Below are 21,626 nucleotides of genomic sequence, written 5' to 3' on the forward strand. Positions count from 1 at the left end.
TTATAAATATTATGTATGGTTTATGTAATTATGGGTCAACATTACATGCAAAATATTTGGCACATCCAACTGAAAATGAAAAGAAAAGTCTACCTCATTGTTTTGAGTAAATCTGTGGAATTTTGAGGATTGATTTAGGCAACAATTCAATTAATAAAATTAAGAGAGAGGTATACTTAATTGTATTGGGAAAATTTGTGGAATTTTGCGGTTTGATTTAGAGTCACCAATTCATTTCAAAATACAATGACTGATCTAACAACATCCATTTTGGCAGACTGGAGAGCATGCCGAACTCGTGTTAAAAGGTATGCCTTACATTTGTAATTTCCATTCATTTCTCATATTCGTTATTATGGGATAAACTAGTGATGATCAATCCAATTCAGGAGCGCAGCAAACATGACATTTAAGATCTCCCTAATTTGATATATCCAGTTCATGTCGGAGCCTCTCCTGATGAATTCATTTGAGTAATCCTGATGAGCTCCTGTGCTAAATAAAATAGATATCCACATGTGCAGTATGCACACTAAGGAACTATGAAGCATTTTCTATTAAATATGAATGATAGTCTTAAGAAAGAAGGGTGATAGTGATTTCATAACACTGCATTACTTTAACAGTGAAATCCCACTTAAAAGTTACACAATTTAAAATTTTTTTTCAATTATCACCATTACACATCTTCAATGACAATACAGACTGCTGAATATACCTGTAATCTATAATAATTTTTAGTATAGTTTAGCGATACTGCATCTCATCAGTTTCACACTTTTGTCCCTTCAAAACTCTGTTAAAAGCATTGACCAAACAAGAGACGTTGTCATCCATTTCTTGGTCTACTTGGGTGAAAAGGAGGATGATCTCATCCAAAAGTTCAATGTAAGCATCTGAAACTCAGTAGCGAATTCTCAGGGCCAGCAAAGCCTTCTCTGCTGGCCTAACATGCCAAATAAATAAATATTTTTCTTCCTTTCATTCTCAAACACCTTTTTGCCTATATATTTTTAATCGCTTTCCACTCTTAATTAATCTACAAATCAAATAGAGAAAAATGAAAAGATTATCCAGTCAGAATATATTCCTTGATGCTTACAAGCAAAGTCTGACAACTGTTTCACAAATTGCATGCCCGAAGCCAAGCTGGTTAGCAGAAGCAGCGCATGAGTCTGAGCTCCACCCCCTCAGGCCTTCAGAATTTCCACAGAATCCCTCAACAGTGCAAATGAATGGGCAACTGAAGTCAGATTGTCAGATTCATCAGCCAATCAGATTGATTTATTTGTTCTTGGTGGGTGTGATTTTTAGGATATGTCCCGGTCGAGGCCTTCTAGCTGGCCTCGAGAAACACAATCACGCTTTAAGTGATGTACGTAATTCAAAAGCGAAAAGCGTAAGATCAAGCTGTCTGACAAGTCGGCTGTCATCACTGCTGGTATTGTCGTTGAGAAAGAGATCCTTATGGATTTACAAACATGAGATGTTCTGCATGATCGTGCGATTGATTAATTAAACAGGAAAGGAGGACTGATTTTCACTTCAAGTAAATTCTTAAGTGCTTTTTGCATTGTTATAGCAACATCAGGAGTTTTCTAAGTGTAAATTAGGCTGCTGGAGCATTCAGTGTCGGATCAAGTTTTGAAAAGTAGTGCTGCGTTCCATTCAACTCGGAAAGTCGGATTTTACAACTTCCTACTAGGAAAAGTGCAATGGAATGCATCTTAAAGTCAGAATTACAACTTGTAGGCTCCTGCAGAAATTCTCAACTCCGAGATGCAGGTGCATGATGTCACACAAACATGTCGACACTCAGGGAGATATACAAAGTAAGTGATAAACATTCACTTTATTAAGTAATATCGATAAATGAGTTTGTTTCCACATTATATGATATTAATGCTTGTTTAACAAACACCTGCTGAAACAGGTGTATAAAACTTGGTAAATTATAATCTCTTTTGATAATCGTTCACCTGTAGCACAAATGCTAGTGCTGCAGCATTGTTTATCAGTTGGGTTGCTAGGAGACATCTCTAATGAGAGTCAAACCCCTGCTAAGCTAACGGGAGCACTGCAGTTCCGAATAGCGGGGAATGGAATGAATTTATGGTCGGAGATATCAAGTAAGAATATCCCTCATCCAACTTGAATGGAACGCAGCATAACTGTGTACCCTGATGAAACAACATTTATTGCAAGCAACATTTAAATCGCAAATATTATTAGATAGATTTTTCCAGGTATTATAGACCTCCTTGGTAGATTCATATGAAAAATAATGATTTTTGAATGTCTGTTCAGGAGATGTTCATTTCACAAAACAGTCATACTGCAGTTAAAATTAGGCTTGCTTGAGAATTAAGTGTAGTTTCAAGTTCTGGCTTTCGTGCGTGGACGTGTTTTTAAAATGTCAACTGGTATTACTAGTTAGCTGTGATATAATGTATGATGCCCAAAGGCATAGGGTGTCTTATTCATTGTGAAACTGTGTTTTCTTAATGGCATGAATCACACTGAAGGCCTAGACTTTAAATGCACGGCCCACCACTGCTGAAACTATTCTGAAAATTTATGGTGTTTTGTGAAAACTGCAATATTACTTTGTGTTTGATAATACAGAAGCAAAGATACAACTTAAACACTGCTTTGTCCATTGTCAAAAAAAGGTCTCTAAGGATTATTTAAATAATTAAGGGGCAGTTCACGCACATACACACACACACACACACACACCCACACAAAAATTTAAATTATGTCATTATTTATTCACCATCATGTTGTTTCAAACCCATATGACTTTCTTCTGTGTAACACAAAAGGAAGTGTTGGGCAGAATGTTTTCATCTTTTTTCCATACAATGAAACTGAATGGTGACTGAGTCTGTCCATTCCAAACATTCGGCCTAACGTATAGTTGAGTAAGAGATTACAGTGTAATTTGGGTGAACTAACCATTTAATCCTATTGACAAATGCATATCATTCCTCATGTAAAAGTAAACAAAAGGTTTATTTATGTTAGGTTACATTGTATGCAGTTAAAAGGCTAAAATACTAGGAAAACTTCCAACATAAGTATTAGTTGTTAGTTTTTGTGTTCTATAGTGTGACTGTAGAGATGCTCAGCAAGATCACCTGCAGCATGACAATTTCTCTGTCTGCAAGAGTGGTGAGCAGGAGGACTTCCAGGTCTGTGTTTCCAGGTCTGTGTTTTTAGTTTTATATAACTGTTATATATTTTAAAGTGTATATGTCTTGTATAATTTGTTCTTTATATAGGCTTTATTTTAAAATCACTGTTTAAGTTATGTAAAATGAATACTAGACCTACTCCATATCTGGAAAATAAATAAATATATATGTAACCAAATCTGTTTGGTGTTTTCATAACCTTTGCATATTTTAGAGGTAGCTATTGTGTTTAGCTTAAGTTATTTATTGATATATTTTATATATATATATATATATATATATATATATATATATATATATATATATATATATATATTTATATAGTATAAATTAAGTATAAATGCTTAAAGAAAAATAGTTAATATAGTGTGTGTGTGTGTGTGTGTGTGTGTGTGTGTGTATATATATATATATATATATATATATATATATATATATATATATATATATATATATATATATAGCACGACAGCTAAATTCAGTCCAACACGGATATCTTAAATAATGTATTGTCATATTCACACAGTGCTGGGTGATGGTAAAGCATTCAACTCACATTTGTAAGTTGGTGTCTTCACAGAAGTTTCACTAATTGCCACATTCACCATTGATATAAATTGTTTTGTCAGGCCTGCATTATAGCCAGGTAACCCCGCCCCTTCGAAGGGCAAGCCACAATTATTCAGTTAGCACACACTACTAGCACTACTCAACAACATGGCGTAGAATAGTGCGGATGTATGCGATTTGTGACACAGCTTATGATTATTTTTATTGAAGTACTTACCATCTCTGAAACTCAAAATGTTAGCATTAATTTAATAACTCAGTGTTGCCTTTGAAAACTCTTGTAAAACTCCAAATGGGACAACAAACATTGTACTTCTAAATTTACTTCTAAAATCTTGTCAACAGCACAGTCTTATCACAGGCATCTAAAACAACACTTCAATTCTGTGGGAAACATCGATAAGAAGAAAACAGGGCTTTAGAATTAGTGATATTATCTCAGAGTAAGGTAAGGGTGCTAGCAAGTGTTAACCATTGAGGTCATGGACACTTCTATCAATGCCCTCTGACCCTAGTGTCCTGTTTCGACATCAAAACCAGCTGCCCAAATTCCTCGGGCATATTCCAATAAGTGCTAATTATGTCAAAAATGAAAAGCAAAACAGATGGCATCCAATAGCAGAGCAGGATTACTGTGACCATCAAGGACTAGAGCAAAACCCTTAGGTACAGATTTAAATGGATGTTGAAAGATGCCATAATCCATAATAACCACCAAAACTCTCCATTTTAAGTCCACCTATATTTAAAAAAATAAATAAAATAAAAAATCTTGTTGATACTATATCGTTGGGTTCCAAACTCAGGATCAGCATAAGGACAGAGAAACCCTCAAGCTATTATGTGAAGAGGTGTTTAGATGGCTTTACATGACCTCTCCCTCTTTCACTGGTCACAACCTTCTAGCAGTTCATCTGTAGGATCAAGGTTAAACCCTTCACACCTCTGTGAGAGTAGAAGCACACAAAAGAAGAGCCTCTCTCTTGAAAGTGTTAGATGCTGGTTAATGACCTCTCAAACTGGAGGCAACAGAAAATGCCTGACAGAACATTCTCACACAACTCTCCTCTGCTGCTGGTTTGGAATGGCTTTGACCTCAGAGCATTAAGGCTGGCTAAGCCCTGCCTATCTTTGACTTTGTCTGGAATTAATTGTTCTGGTGAATATGTGGTTTTGAAATGTATTTGTTAATTGAAGGATTGGCAAGCAATACATAAATCAGAGCTGAGGGAAGAGTCAGAATTTGTAGTTAAAGGATGCAGTGTAGTAGATGCAAAAAACAAAATGCTTACATGACAAAAGAAAATGGAGACAAACACACTGGGATGCTGTGGGAATTGTATTTTTTATTTTTTATTTTTTTAATCTTTTTTATGTTTACTTGATTCTAATTTGTACAGTACCCAATGCAAGCCAATATTAATAAGTTGGGATGGGCGGATTGACAATAACAATACTTCTGGTATTAATGCTGTATTGTGAGAATCAATCCTTACATAATAATACTGATTCTAAGTGTTTTTTTCCCCCTAATGATTGTATCATTATTGTTATTTATTTATTCTTATTCTTATTATCATTGTCATTATCATTATCTTTTTTAATATTATTTTATATTTTATTTAAATGAAAATGGATTTGTAGGCCTACTATAAGATTTGACTGTGTTAGCAAAGTTAGGAACTAGATAGGAACTATTTCTCTTTCCACTCATTTTAACATCATCTGGAGTTTTTTTGTTCTACTAAATAATAATGAAAAATTTGACATTTATTATAATAAGTCTCCTTTGTGACATTTTTATAACTTTCTTCACATTTTTCTTTCTAAAAGGATTGATCAGATTCACTATAGAACTATATTTGGTAATAAATGATAAAAACAAAGGTCTTAGAATTTGCTTTTTATTTATTGTTGATAATGACGTGTTTTTAAAATAATGTTAAGTGGATTGATATAATTGCCATTTTATCCTTTTTATCCAGATATCACATAATAATAATAACAACAACAAAAATAATAACAAATATAGCTGCAAGCAGCAATTAAGGGGCCAAGCACATCAACCATTATTAGGCACAACAATGGCAAAAAATAAGTTATTAAAGCAATCTGGTCATGATTTTAGGCAAAATGGTTGAAAACAATGAATACTATCAATTGCATTTGGGACATAAAAGCTTATTACTTTTTACCAACAGGTGGCAAACGTCACCAAATTGATATGTTGTGGTCAAGGTGCGGTCTTGATGACACATATAAAGTTTCATGTCAATTCCCCAAAGCTTTGCTGAGATAGAGCCTGAAAACCATTTTGGCACTGTGCCATCAAATTCATTGTTATGTTAAACGAAAACAGTTTGGTCTATCAACATGAAATCCATTACTTTTTGTCAGCATGGTCTGAAGGTGGTCTGATTCGATTTTGGTTCAAATCTGACAAATGCTCTAGGAGGAGTTCGAAAAAGTAGGTTTTTAAAGAATTTCAAAATGGTGGACAGGAATTTCGATCGATCATGGCATAATTGGTATCCACGTTCTTGGCATGGAACAAACCAAAACTGGTCTCATGACAATAGCACAAAGTAATCAAAAGTTATTAGCATTTTATGAAAATTTGGAATAACTTTTGACCAGAAGGTGGCGCTGTCCCAAAAAGTTTTGAGTACCTTCAGGGCATTGTGCCAATGACACATAATGAGTTTCGTAACAATATGTCAATGCATTTGAAAAATAAAGCATTTTACAACAAAATTCAAAATGGGCAATGCCCAAAATGGCTGACATAAGAAAATTTAATCGGTATCATTTGAGTCGGTATCATTCGACTCGGTATCCCGTACAGAATCTAACAAGACCAGATTTGTGATTTTAGGTGAAACCTTTCAGAAGTTATAAGCAAAAATATGCATTTTCCATATCTCGTGAACACTAGGTAGTGCTGTGCCGAAACTGTACCCTCAGATCATGGTTGTCATAACACACACCAAGTTTGGTGTGAATAAGCTAAAGCGTTGCGGAGATATAGCCTCACGTCCAATTTGACGTGCTCTACGTCGAATTTGTTCATGTGTTATTCGAGAAACATTTGACTAATCAACTTGAATTCCAATCAGCCTGGTGTGAAGATGATCTGATTCAATTTTCGTGCAAATCGGAGTATAGGAGGAGTTCTAAAAAGTAGGTCTTTAGAAAAATTCAAAATGGCGGAAACATTTTCAAGACGGAAAATGATGAGGAATCAGAGGCAAAAATAATTTTTATTCTAGCACTTATGGTTCAAAAGTTATTAGCATAAACGTGTGAAAATTTGGGCAGTTGGTGGCGCTAGAGGGTTTGAGTTAGAGACTCCAAATTTGCTCCAGTTAATGTTCAGACTGTCCTCTATCTCTGTGCCAAATTTCAACTTTACCGCATACGATTCTATGGGCAGCCATAGATTCGGAATGGCAGAATAATAATAATAATAATAATAATAATAATAATAATAATAATAATAATAATAATAATAATAAAAAGGACACTAATGATTACAATAGGTGCCTACACACTTTCAGTGCTTGGCCCCTAATAATAATAGAAGTACTGGTAGCAATATCATCCTTACTTGGCACTGGGGCAAAAAAGAAAAAAATCACCCATGTCTTGTATTACAGTAAGAACTTAAAATGTATTTAAATATAACTTTAAAAATAAGACTTTAAGAATTATTATAATAGAATTTAAGAATTAATAAATGTAAGATTTTATTTACATTTAAATATAATATTGTCAGTATTATTACCTATTAGAATGTACACCAAAATTACTGGTGAACGGATTCATAGATCGTCCGTTATCCAGCTGTGCACCTAATAGTCTACTGCAGAGAGTTTATACACTCATTCATTTAATAAGTTGAATAAACAAACTGAGGGACAGATAACCCTTTCTCATGGTCAGGATTTTGAAAAACGCCACAAACGGGGATGTAGAGGTAATATAGGCACATGGCTGTCTCACACGTTGAAAATGAGGCAATAAGTTAATCTAACAAAAATATTGTCACAGGGCTAATTTACTATGTGGGGCCGGAGCTGATGAAGAGAGAATGTGTGAAAACACCACTGATTAAACTGCTGGTGTCTGTGTCAGCGTGTGTGTCTTTGCTCAGGTTACAGGGGAGATATTTGTCTTCTCAGGCCACCCCATTTGTCCTATCTCAAGTATTATGAGGAGTGGTATGGATTGAAGCTCTCTGGTCAGTCAGTCATTACTGACACAGACCTGTATTCACCTCAGTTCACTCTCTGTTTGGAGTCGGACACAATTAGCTACACTCTAATTTCTGACATTTGAGCTGAGTGATACAGAGGTTTTGTGTTTCTGATTAGAGGGTGGCTCGTGCTCCTTATAGCATAACCTGTCACAATGCAGGGCTTTGTTTGGAAATGTTGGATTCAAACAACATGGTATGGTATGCAAATATACTGTATATAAATATGTGGGCAGATAAAACAGTCTCATATTTTGCATTACAGTATCTATGACACAGTGTAAGTAAATTTATAAATACTGAGTAATAATAATGAAAAATACAGTGAATGCTGTTTATTTGAAATTGTTTAAAGAACAACCTGTAATTATGCATTTGTACTTTTATTGAAATAAATTATTCTTTTTTTATGTACAGTATGTGTAACATGGACACTATTTATGTGAGGTCATACTGTACATTAATGCATCCATTTTACAATGTAATTATATTAGTAAATACTGAATAAACTGTCAGAAAAAAATGGGCAAAAAATTTTACCTTTAGGGGCACAACAGCTTGGCCAGTACCATCCAAGGTACCCCCACTGTACCTCCTTTACACCTTAAAGGAATAGTTGACCCAACAATGCTATTTCTCCCATTATTTAGTCACCTTTATGCCATCTCAAACTCATATTATTTTCTTTCTTCTCCGGAACACAGACAAATATATTTTGATGGTGTTTTTTCCTATCGTCTATACAATGCAAGTCAATAGGGTTCAACACTTTCAATCTCCAAAAAGGACATAAAGGCAGCATAAAGGTCATCAGCACAATTTGAGTGGTTTAATCCATGTCTTTTGATGTGATTCAGGTAAGAAACAAAATGTAACTCCTTTTTTTAGTAATGAACAAATTATTTTGTGGAACAACCTGTAATTGCATCTTTTTTACTCTTTTTGCCATTGCAATAAATTATACTTATGCATAGTATACTGTAAGTATCATGAGCAGTGTTGGGTAACGTTACTTTTAAAAGTAACTCGTTAGAATATTGCGTTACTCCTAAAAAAACTAACTTAATTAATTAAAAAGTTATTTTTTATGGAAAGTAAAATATTACTCTACTTTTGCGTTACTTTCGCATTTTTCTCACAGCCACTTTCTCTTCTGCTATGCTATGCATTCCATACAAATAAGCCATGCATTGCATACAAGAGACATTACAGTTCATGCAAGCTACTGTACAACACTCATGTCAAAACAACATTGTAAACAAACAGATATTTAGAAAATAGGTCTTCACGTCATATTTATAATAAAGAATCAATAACATGAATATGCATGATTTGTTTTTCCATCAACATGGCAGCCAATATGAATAATGAAGAATAACCACTGTCTTACCTAAAGCAGCAAAGTCCAACACTTGAACCTGCATCATATATGTCATCATGTGCTGTGCCCATCGAAAATATCAGAGTCAACTTAAGATGTTATCAGGATAAAATTCAGTGAGGAATGCCAGTCTAACATGTTCAAGGAATAAGTCTGATGAATAAATGAATGTTTTTCACTTAAGTCATCTCAGTGCACGCTTGTTTTGAGTTGATCAACGGTGCATACAGATGCCACAGCTTCAAAGGCGCATGTTGATACAACCTGAACGGAATAAATTTTAATGCTACCAAAATGTTTCATGAATTTGTTTCATGAATCAGACTACTTGTTTATTATAAAACAAAAATGTAGAATATGTTTAGAAACTAAGACATTTTCTCTGCGTACAAAACCATGTAGAACGTTGCTTGGAGTCAACGATCTAGAGTCAGCTTTTCTCATCCCATTCTCCCAGTTACAGGTAGCTGTAACACGGAGCAGTTTGGCTGCATAAGTCCATGAATTGAGCGAGTAATTCACCCTGTGTATCATGTCATGGCCAGTGGAAGACTAGTCTTATTATCCCTCTGCCTAAACACGCTTACTGATTTTTTTAATGCAGTGTGTATTAACACATGAATCAGTCACATTTCACTCAACCGAATGTTTTTGACTTCATATCACGCAAAAACCATGAAATGAGCATGCGTGTTAGCGAGTTGATTGATAGGCAATGTCTGTATCTAAAAGGTGATTGGTTCTTTTACCTGCAAGGCAGGACTTCCTTTCTACATCCATTGACTGTTGGGTGATAGAGCTTCTTGGTTGGGTGTTCTAATTTCTCCCATTCGTTTAAATCAAAGGTCTTCAACAAATGGTGTTTTATCCACCATTGGCACTTGTAATAAACACTCACACGCGAGCGATAGCTAGAGATAAGTGTATTTTAATCCATCAACATGTTGAAGTTCCTTGCATTTGCATGCCAAAACTTCCTCTTTCTTTTTAATCCTTGCTCATATTCACTCATCCTGTTTTATTTAGTTATGAACTGATTGGAACGCTAAACAAGTGTGATGAAACTGAGCTAGTCAGCAGAAGCGCACAGCATGGACAAACCATTCACGCGCCCATGCTCATCACGAGCCACTCAAAGTGCAACACACATTAGGTTCAGCAGTGCTGCAGTACAGGGTCGCATGAGTAAACGCGTTTGCTTTGCGTTGGTCACGTTGTACGGTTGAGCAGACAACAGCCTACAGTTTCTTTTATTATTAGTTGCATTTTGCTTTCAGAACAATATCCTACTTGCCTGGTGTAAATAGTTACCGCTGAGATGATCAAGCTGGTATACACAGTCCTTAACGTTCCACACACACACACACACACACACACACACACACACACACACAAGACGATGACTCTCAAATCAACAAAATTAAAGGTGCACTCAGTCATTGTTTTCCTCATTGCAAAGTTTTACTCCTAATGAATTTTAAAATATATGTATAAAATTGATCACTCACATGAGATGAAGACTCCATTTGAGTAACCTTATATATTTTTTTTTATTCTGCATGGACAGGGTCTGTCTGTCTATCTATCTGTCTGTCTGTGTCTATCTGTCTGTCTGTCTGTCTTTTTCTTTTATTAAGGAAGGGGTATGGAACAGTGATTAACAAGGAAAATGAAAAATGTCACTGCTGTACATTATTTAATGATTATTTCAAAAGTTTTGCAATATAAACATCATAAAGTATGTACATAAAATAATATGGTAGCCTATCATACATGTTTTTATAGGCATAAAAAGCAACACTTTTATTAGCAACAATTTTATACAATATGTAACAGGGGTCCTGGCTCCATCTCTCTACCCACCATGGGGTCCTTGGTCTGAAAATTGTTGAAGACCCCTGATTTAAATAGAAGTGACTCGTCTCTATGTGCTAAATAGTCTCTGGCCCCACACTCTATAGAAATACAATGCCAATCATGCACTATGTCTCCTCCCCAAAGTTTCACACATTTACTCCTGATTTCTCGCAATACAGGGACAGTAGAAGTGTACAAAAGCAACGCGTTACTTTATTTAAAAAGTAACTCCGATATTATGGTCTAAAATAAAACATTGTGTTACTTGTTACTTGAAAAAAGTAATCTAATTTCGTAACACGAGTTACTTTTATCGCATTACCCCCAAAACTGATCATGAACACTATAAATATGAAGTCACAATATACATTAAAGCATCCATTTTACAGTGTAAGTATATTAGTAAATACTGACTAATAGTAATTAACAACATGTTATTTGTAATATGTTATTATTTTTATTGCCTTCACAAATTATACGGATATGTAACATGTTTACTATAGACATTTACATATACTGTAAATGTGAGGTCATATTTTACATTAAAGGTGCACTCAGTAACTTTTGTCTTTGTGTCATCTTGGACTTACGTCGACACCTAGTGGCTTGGATGCAGCATCATTTAAAATCAATAGTTTTCAGTTTCAGATGCCATTGTAGAGATTTAGTATTCACAGTCAGCCATGATTACTTTAATCAATGAGTGGAAGTGTCAAATAAAAGGACGATTACTGAGATTAAGCGAGTAGTATTCGGCTGGTCATGTGATTCTAACATGGCAGCCCCCATGTGCGGACCCTCTCCATGTAGAATAAAACAGCTTTTATAAGGTTACTGTTATGACTGGAGTCTTCAATTGAATGTGAGTGGTCATGATTTCCTACATTTATAGCAAAATTACAATTCTATTCTTTAGGAGTTCAACTTTTTTAATGAGGAAAAAATTACCGAGTGCACCTTTAAAGCATCTATTTTGAAGTGTAAGTATATAATTAAATACTGACTAACAGTAATAAACAACATGTAATTTATATATAAATTATTTTGTGGAACAACCTGTAATTACAAGGTTTTACCTGCATTGCCTTTGCAATGAATTACAGGATGAGTGTTTAAGATCTCCATAAAGCTTCATAAACCAGACTGCAATTACATCTTATTGCAATCAATAAAATTCAACCTTATTGCAATTGAACCATAAAAAAGCAGTGAATAACAATTTTTTTAATGTATAAACATATAAACTGCTACCACCTTTTAGGCATAGAACTACAAAATGTGAAAGTGCCAGTAAGTAACACTATTTCAAAAGTGCCAGTAAACACTACTTGAAAGCTTTGTTGTATTGGGACAGTCAACTGGCATTGAAAGCTCAGTTATAATAATACACTTACATCCTTTGTACCACGCCTACTTGCTAAATTATTAATTAATGGACCATCCTCCTACAGATTTACTGTAAACACTGTCCCACCTAAGCTAGTATGTCACTTACACACATATAGCTTCGCTCAGATGCTTGTGGGGACATCACACCTACATAAAAATTTTTTTTTTTTTTGTCTTTTATTATAGGACAGTCGGATGAGATAGGAAATTGATGGTGAAACCGGGAAGCCCCACCAAACAGAATTGGAACTGATTTCTTGAACACACCCTGTCTTCCATTCAGGGTTTCTGTTAGCCAGTAAATACTGTTTTTTGACCGTTAAAATGACGCAATGTCCGGTGAAAATATTACAGTTTTTCTCGATTGCTTAAACACTATAACCAGGTTTTAAACTAAAATTTCAAAACCATAACGCCATTTATCAAAAAGCACACCCATTTCCCTAAACTATAAACACTATTCCCCTGTTTTGACACATGAGTCAGATTTGTTGAACTGTCACTGCAAAACTCTACACACAAATCCCTTCATTTCTCATTGCCTACACCATGTGGTCATTTAGAAAGCATTAGCATTCAATATTGTTCACTCGAGTCAGCACAGCTTGAGCTCAATTAGCACACAATTACCCAGGTGGAAACACTAAGAGTCAAAATTGATCACACACCAATCAGAACCTTCAATAGATAGATAAAAGGGCCCGAGTCAGTTCATTCAGTTTTAGAACAATGGATCCAGAGAGACGTGAAGGAAGAGGTCGAGGACACCAGAGAGGAGGAGGAGGAAGAGCAGGAGGTGGAGGAGGAGTAGGGAGAGGAGGAAGAGGAGGTGGAGGAAGAGGAGGAGGAGGAGGGAGATGAGGAAGAGGAGGAGGTGGAGGAAGAGGAGGAGGAGGAGGGAGATGAGGAAGAGGAGGAGGTGGAGGAAGAGGAGGAGGAGGAGGAGGAGTAGGAGAGGAGGAGGAAGAGGAGGAGGAGTAGGGAGAGGAGGAAGAGTAGGGAGAGGAGGAAGAGGAGGAGGTGGAGGAAGAGGAGGAGGACAACAAGGAAGGGGAAGGGCAAGGGCAAGGGCAAGGAGACAAGCAGTCTCGGATTAAATTTGTGTCACTCTAGTTGACCATGTCCTTGTCCATGGTATGACTATGAGGGAGCCAGCACAACCAGAGCAGCCTCGCTACGTTGTTGTTTGGGATAATGTCAGCTTCCATCGCACTGCTCTGGTTCGTGACTGGTTTCCCAAATCCCAAGGTTTTCCAACATCTTTCTGCCTGCATACTCTCTCTTTCTAAACCCGATAGAGGAGTTCTTTTCAGCATGGCGGTGGAAAGTGTATGACCGAGAACCTCACATCCGTGTTTACCTCCTCCAGGCCATGGAAGAAGCCTGCCTAGAAATTTCAGTTGAAGCGTGTCAGGGGTGGATCAGGCATGCAAGAGGATTTTACCCCCACTGCCTGGCTAGGGCCAATATAGCCTGTGATGTTGACGAGATCCTCTGGCCTGTCCCAGACCAAACACGGGTCTTTGTACATTATACATTATGCTGGGGCAGAATAATTTTTTTGTTGTTGTTTGGTCTTTTGTTGTGTTCATCATTTGAAATGTTTTTTGAGGGGGAGAACCACAAGCAACATAAATTATTACCGGTTTTTGTAGTATTGTTTTGAATTTATCTCACCAGTGTTTAAGACTATGTTGTAGTGTGTGTTTTTGAGGGCTTGTGTGTCATGTCTGAGGGCAAAGTTTGGTTTTTCAGCAAGATTGAATGGTTTTGAGTGGAGAGCTTCATTTTGACCTGAAAACAGGAAGTTTGGGGAATTGGGTGAGAAGTTATGGATTTGTGTTTAGAGTTTCGAGAAAAGGAGGCATAATTTCAAGAAATGTGTTTAAGCAATCGTGAAAAACTGTAACATGAATGCGTCAGCAACACTTTTAGTTGATGCCAGAATTGTACAGCGTGAACACCGTCCCGAAGATGACAGCACTTCACTGCCACGGAGGTTTAAACTTTCCCAACAGTTTGCAAAGTCCTAATCCGCGACTACAGCAGGTTGTATCCCAAACACTGGCAATAGCAGCCTGCATCCTGTCTCGCATACCCACAGAAATTTAGCATTAAATCACATTAAAACAGTCACGCGTTGCTGTCTTCTGGAGAAGAAGGACACCAGGCTTATGTGCATGTCAAGCTTTAGAGAAATGCTGCACACATTTGATTTCATGTCGGAAGCAAAACACTTCTGTGCTATATAAATTTGGAGGAAAACATAAAAATAAAATGAAATAAACTAGCCAATGTGAGAAATTATATGACACAACCTAAGGGTTAATATTTCTTTGTGAATGAAAAGATGTGGCTAATTGCAGTTTAGCTTTTTGCTTTGCCCTCTGTTTTTGTTTTGGATGTTTTTTTTTTATTAGATGCTAATTCCACGGCTGCCATATTTTAATGGAAAAGCAGCTATACTGAACAAACGTAAATTGTTCATTTGACTTGATTGTGTCATTATTATTTCACATATTATGCATAGTCCATTGCGTGCAGCGCAAAATAAACACCGAAATGAGCCGACAAGATTTTTTCCAATTTGTCTGGTGAAACTCTGCTTACATTGGTCATACAAATAGAAAGTCCTGCCCCAAACTCATGCCATTGGTTGAGCCAGTGCTGCTATGTTGGGCTGGTTGGGACACTCAAACAAACAGAGCAATGTTGAAAGCGCCACAGAGCCACTGTGTTTAAAATTTTCAGGGGAATCAGTTTACGAATTACGAATGGTCTCTGTATATTAGATAAGAACAAATATATTAACAATAAACAATTACACATTTCAACCTTAAAATGGATTACCAACCCAGTCACACATATAAACATCCTCACTATGAGTCCTCATTGAGATGCAAAAGCTTGACCAGAAGTGGGTGGTCAGAGTGGGAAGAAATGAAAGAAATGCACCTCCAGAGAAAGCCACTTAAAGGTCAGTGGGTCAAACAGAATGCCACCCATTTCCACCAATTTTGCATAAGAGGAAGATCCGTGTCATTGTAGATCAAGGCTTGGCAGAGTTCCTGTGATGAATTTGCTGATAAGACCTGCTCTGACAGAGACTAGATGAACAACCACACCCACTAACACCTGTGATGGCAGATGAGAAGATAAGGGAGAGATATACCACCATTTGATCATCTGAGAGGACCAGCTGCAATGTTGGTACACTGTAAAAAATTTACGTTTAACTGCTGCCTTAAAGTTTTAAGTTAAATTAACATGGCTTTACAAATCATTTCAACTCATTATTTTACGATTAGTTTAAACAACAGTCTAAATGTAAAATAATGAGTTGACATGATCTGTAAAACCACACTGATTTAACTTAAAATTTTAAGGCAGCAATTGAACTTAAGTTTTTAAGCTAAAGTAGATGTTTTTTTTTTTGTTTTTGTTTTTTTACATTGTATAGACCCAGCACACCACTAGATCTGGCCTCCAGGCTTCTTCCTGCTGAGGAATCTAAGACTGAGGGTTGGATTAATATTTGGCTGATGAAAAAAAAAAAAAAAATCTTGTTGCTGTACCAACACGCAAGTATGAGCTCAATGTGTGGCATGTGATGTGAACTTGTGTGACACAAAAACACGCGTGACTCATGCTCGCTAAGCTTTGTTCCTGACTCTAGTAACTCAAACCTCTATTGTTGTTAGCAGACACATTATGTCCTCCGGTAAACATATTGACTTTATAGAAAACTTCCACTCAGGGTTTGACTATTATGTGTGTGTGACAGATGGAATATGCCTTAAATGCGCACACCATTATGCTTGTGTTTAGTTTGGGTGTGTTGTTGATATTTTGGTTGTATGTAGTTGTTGTTTTCTTTTTTCAATTAGTGTGATTTTTAAATTGATGGTACAATTTAAACCATCAAGGCTTTTGCACCAATGAAATGATACACTTCACAGCTTACATTCTGAAGGATTGGATTCATGTCAGAGTACTCTTTATGTTTTGGTGACAAAATTGAGACTTTTTCAGAACTTAAATAAACTTTGTACCTGCCACAAGCTTTAAAACCTCTAATATTTTTTCCAGTGTTGTTGAAGCTCTGTTTTTGTATCTTTAAAAGTTAGCGTACATATTTTGGACCCACTTTATATAAGGTGTCTTTAAATACTATGTACTTAAGCATTTGCTAAAATGAATGTATTATGTACATATGTGGTTCATTGTACTTACATTTAATGTACCTGCATTAAATTACATCTGTAGTTACACTTTTAACCTTACTCCAATCCTAAACCTAACCCCTAACCCTGTCCCTACTCCTAAACCTACCTGTACCTCAACCTCAGTTGCAGCAAATGTGACTCTTGCAGAATAACATGTTATACAATAATTGTATTGTATTGCATGTATTTAAATGTTAGTACATAGTAGTTAAAGACACCTTATATAAAGTGCGATGCAAATTTTGTTTCCCATTTTTTTTTTTTTTTTATTTATTTATTTTATTTTTTTTTTTACATTCTTTCAAATAAATTCATAATATTATGTGATGGAAATTAAATATAAATTTAGATATTTAATTGTTCTAAGATTTTTCAACATTTAATAAAAATGAATGTAAAAAAATTAAATGTTAATGAATAAATAAATATTGGATACAAAAAGAGTAGAAGATGAAAAAAAAATAAATAAAAATATAAATAAATAAACATTTATTGCATTACATTAAAAAAACTTAAAAGTTAAGGAGAAAAGGACTTTATTCATTGTACCAACAGACTTTGGCAATTTAGCAATCTTCACATTTGGAAATGCATTTCCAACAATGTCAGGACTGTAACAAATAAATAGCAATTTTTTGCTGATGTACATTGCTGGAATAAGCATACAGTACATTGTATTTCATATTTAAAAGACAAGTGTGTAGTGAAAATAATGCATCAGCTACTTAACACAATTTTCTCCTTTTTAAATAAAGCTTTTCAGTTTCTGAAAGTACCTTCAAAAGCATGTTTTAGTTAAATAAATAGAATGATCTCCATTTTTAACATGCACAACTGATTCGTTTTGGAAAAGTATATATACATATGGAGCTTTCAATGACAGTCCCTTTCAAACATATGCACAGATACACACACACACACACACACACACACACACACACACACACACACACACACATTCTACTCATACAACCACATAGGCAGAGAAGACTGGAACACACAAACACACACACACACACACACACACACACAAACAAACAAATGCAGATGCACTGTACATATCTCGCCCCCTAAGCTTTTCTACATAATCTTTCAGAGGGCTAACCTATTAAAGTGATAAAATGCAATGCTGAACATAATGAAAATAGTTATGAAATTATGAGTCAAAACATCACATTTCAACATCAACACAAGTTTTTTTTTTTTAATCTTTTTTTTATCTTTTTTTTTTTTTTACTTTTTAATGTAACGATCACATACATATGGATTCATGCATTATGAGCTATGTGACTTGATCTTCTGCCTCTCAAAGCAGGTATTGTGAGCGGAGGTTGGATGCTTCGGTGACTTCGAACTGTACATCAGTACTCTTTGTTTTCCACAACTGATGAGAATAAGGTGAAATGCTACTTCTGAGACAGTCATGTATAAACAATCTACAAGAAACTAGAAAAAAAATCTGTCAGCCTCAGGCGTCTTTTGCGTCCTGAGCTGGAGCTTCACTGCAGAGAAACAATGACTGTTAGTCTTCATGTTCACTGTCTTTTCTGGTTTTTCCTGTTTGTCTATCTAAGAGGTCTTATTTTATATTTCCTTGATAGGCGGCATCTATTGAGGAGACCAGTGAGCTGCAGTGAGTGACCCACTTTTGCTTTTCCTTGTCTGTTTAGGTTTTCATGAAGCAAAGTAGGAGCTCTGCATGGAATAGAGTCGGTCGATGGGGTTCCCCACTCTTGCTTGCATTGAGCCTGCTTCCGACGAGGCCATGAAGCAGTCACTAAGGCTGGTCAATGAAGTGTCGCTGTCAATATCATGAAATATTGAGTCATTTCCTGTGTAAATAGAAGAGACATCAAAACAATTAGAATAAAGTGAATCTTCACATACAGTGGCTCTAAAAATATTTGGACACATATAAATAAATGAATGCTTTGCATTATATAACAAAAAAATCAAACCAATGGAATTTATTTTAAAGAAATACAGCACAAACACACTTTTCAAGCAAGACACTTAGGTTTCAAATTATAAAATAATTATTCAAAATAAATACAAAAAGAAATACTCGAACCAGCCCGTCTGGCACCAACAATCATCCATGCGATTATCTAATCAGCCAATCGTGTGGCAGCAGTGCAGTGCATAAAACCATGCAGATACGGGTCAGAAGCTTCAGTTAATGTTCACATCAACCATCAGAATGGGGGAAAAATGTGATCTCAATGATTTGGACAGTGGTATGATTGTTGGTGCCAGATGGGCTGGTTTGAGTATTTTTGTAACTGCTGATCTCCTGGGATTTACACACACAACAGTCTCTAGAACTTACTCAGAATGGTGCCAAAAACAAAACAAAAAAAAAAAACATCCAGTGAGCAGCAGTTCTGTGGATGGAAATGCCTTGTTGATGAGAGAGGTCAACAGAGAATGGCCAGACTGGTTCGAACTGACAAAGTCTACGGTAACTCAGGCAACTGCTCTGTACAATTGTGGTGAGAAGAATAGCATCTCAAAATGCTATTCTGATATGCAGGTTGGCGCAGTTTTGGTGGCACAAGGGGGGACCTACACAATATTAGGCAGGTGGTTTTAATGTTGTGGCTGATCGGTGTATATTAAACCACTGGAGTCGTATCGATTACTTTTATGCTGCCTTTATGTGATTTTTGGAGCTTGAAAGGTCTGGTCACCATTCACTTGCATTGTATGGACCTACAGAGCAGAAATATTCTTCTAAAAATCTTTGTTTGTGTTCTGCAGAAAAAAGAAAGTCATACACATCTGGGAAGGCATACGGGTGAGTAAAGTTTTTTGGGTGAACTATCCCTGTGACTAAGTGACTTAAGCACCAGAAAGTGTACTTTTGAAACCTTTATATCGCCATTGTGAATCACATTAATTGTTCAATTATGTTTTTGATGTGGATCACAAAATCCAGAAGGATGTCAGTTAACAATCAGATATTGCTAGACTACAGGGAGTCTTACTAACAACCAAGCTAATAGCAAATGTTTACTTCTGAGCTAATCTTCCTGCTCTGTCATTTTCCTTGTGGGCACAGTTAGCTATATTATGCTTTCCACTATTTAATGACACCATTCCACAAGACAGTGACAGGCTATGGTTTTTTAATGAGCTGGCAATGTTGTCTGTCCCTGCTGTTCTCCCATAAAACCCAAGCTGGAGTGTGATGAGACTGGGGATTTGGGTCTTGCCATTCAGGGGAATGAATGAGAAGACACTTGGGACCAGTTCTTAGGTTGGCTGTGACCAGTGTCTCCAGATTTATGTGACTAATGCTTGAAGGTAATGTCAATAATATTGAGAACATTGGCCTTAAGAGTTCTACAGAAACAGCCTCACTCTTAAAGGGATAGTTCACCAAAAAAATAAGAAATTCTATAATTTACAGTACTCACCCTAAAGATGTTCCATACCAGTATTACTTTCTTTCTTTCTTTCTTTCTTTCTGAGGCTAACATTCTGCCTAACATTTCCTTTTGTGCTCCATGGAAGAAAGAAAGTGACATGGGTTTGTAATGATGACAGAAGTTTCCTTTTTGGGTGAACTATCCCTTTAAAGTAGCAGCTTTAGGAAGTGTTTTTACCCTGGGTCTTCTTACCCAGTCTGCATACCCTATTTTGACAAATGACATGTGGCTAGTTCCCCAGGCAATCAGCTGGTTTGTTCATTGTGTTATGTTGTTTTCCTTGCAGACCCAAGGATACTTTCCCAGGATATTTTGATAGTCAGTTATGGTTAACCATTGTTGTTTTTATACGCCACACCACTGATCATCGTTTGGCATTTTACAAAGCGACCAACAGACAGTGTCACACAACATCACAGACTATACCATTAATCCCTCTGCATACTGTAAGGCGAGGGAATTGAGCCAATGGGTAGCTCTGGGAACTGTGGAAGTAGTGGGTAGGGTAGGGGTTTTGAAACATACTGAATTCATTTGGAAGGAAATCTTCAAAATGAAGTGGTGGCCCTGAAAATGTGTTTGTGTAATCTCATGAGGAAAGAGGCTAGGATGGTTGCATTATGTGAGAGATGGCTGAATCTTGTGGTCCAAAGCACATGTCCCAACTTCTGCAGGAGGGTACAAGCTCATGGGTTGATGCTCACCATATGGGTTCATGTGGTCACCAGGCATTTGAGGAGGGGTGAGGCCCTGCTGGAAGGGATCGGTGCTGTAACCATTCTCCATGGCAACCATCTGTTGCTGGGCTGGAGCCAGTGGTGTGTAGGAGTTCATCATACCCTCCATCCTATTGGACATCACCTCTGGAAGGAGAAACAAAAGATTATCTGCCTGAAATCTTGTTCAAGAATTTAACAATACTTTGGGATATTCTCACGGTAGAGATGACTGACATCATCTCTGCAAAACGGTGCCCATGGTTAGTTAAACAACTGTACATAATGCAAAACATTAATGCTTCATTTAGAAGGAATTGTTCTTTAGACAAGGAGATTGTGTTTCTCCAAAAATCAAGGCTAGGTCTGATATCTGCCCTCAAAATCAAGCTGAATTGCATGAAAAACCAACAAACAAGAAACATTCTTGTTCCATAGCAGTAGAAGACACTGTGACTCCAGCCCTATAGGATTGTTCCCTATGAGTCATACACAATGCCGAGGGCTATGAATGACTCTTGTGGCTTCCAGTCTGGAGCCCACCATCTCAGCCCCTCTGCTTTTGAGTGGTGAGCTCTTGCGAGAAAGATTTCTGCTATTCATT

General features: G+C 36.4%; 1 protein-coding gene across 1 annotated transcript in view; it reads right to left on the minus strand.

Moving 5' to 3' along the window:
* Positions 1–18,096: 18,096 nt before the first annotated feature.
* LOC127415329 (LIM/homeobox protein LMX-1.2-like) overlaps positions 18,097–21,626 on the minus strand; it is a 98,165-nt gene continuing 94,635 nt past the window's right edge. The window contains 2 exon segments of the mRNA XM_051654053.1: positions 18,097–18,707; positions 21,011–21,169. Of these exon segments, the coding sequence (XP_051510013.1) occupies positions 18,550–18,707; positions 21,011–21,169 (317 nt within the window). The 3' untranslated portion in view covers positions 18,097–18,549.

The sequence above is a fragment of the Myxocyprinus asiaticus genome, chromosome 24 (genome assembly GCF_019703515.2).
Source record: "Myxocyprinus asiaticus isolate MX2 ecotype Aquarium Trade chromosome 24, UBuf_Myxa_2, whole genome shotgun sequence".
NCBI lineage: Eukaryota > Metazoa > Chordata > Actinopteri > Cypriniformes > Catostomidae > Myxocyprinus > Myxocyprinus asiaticus.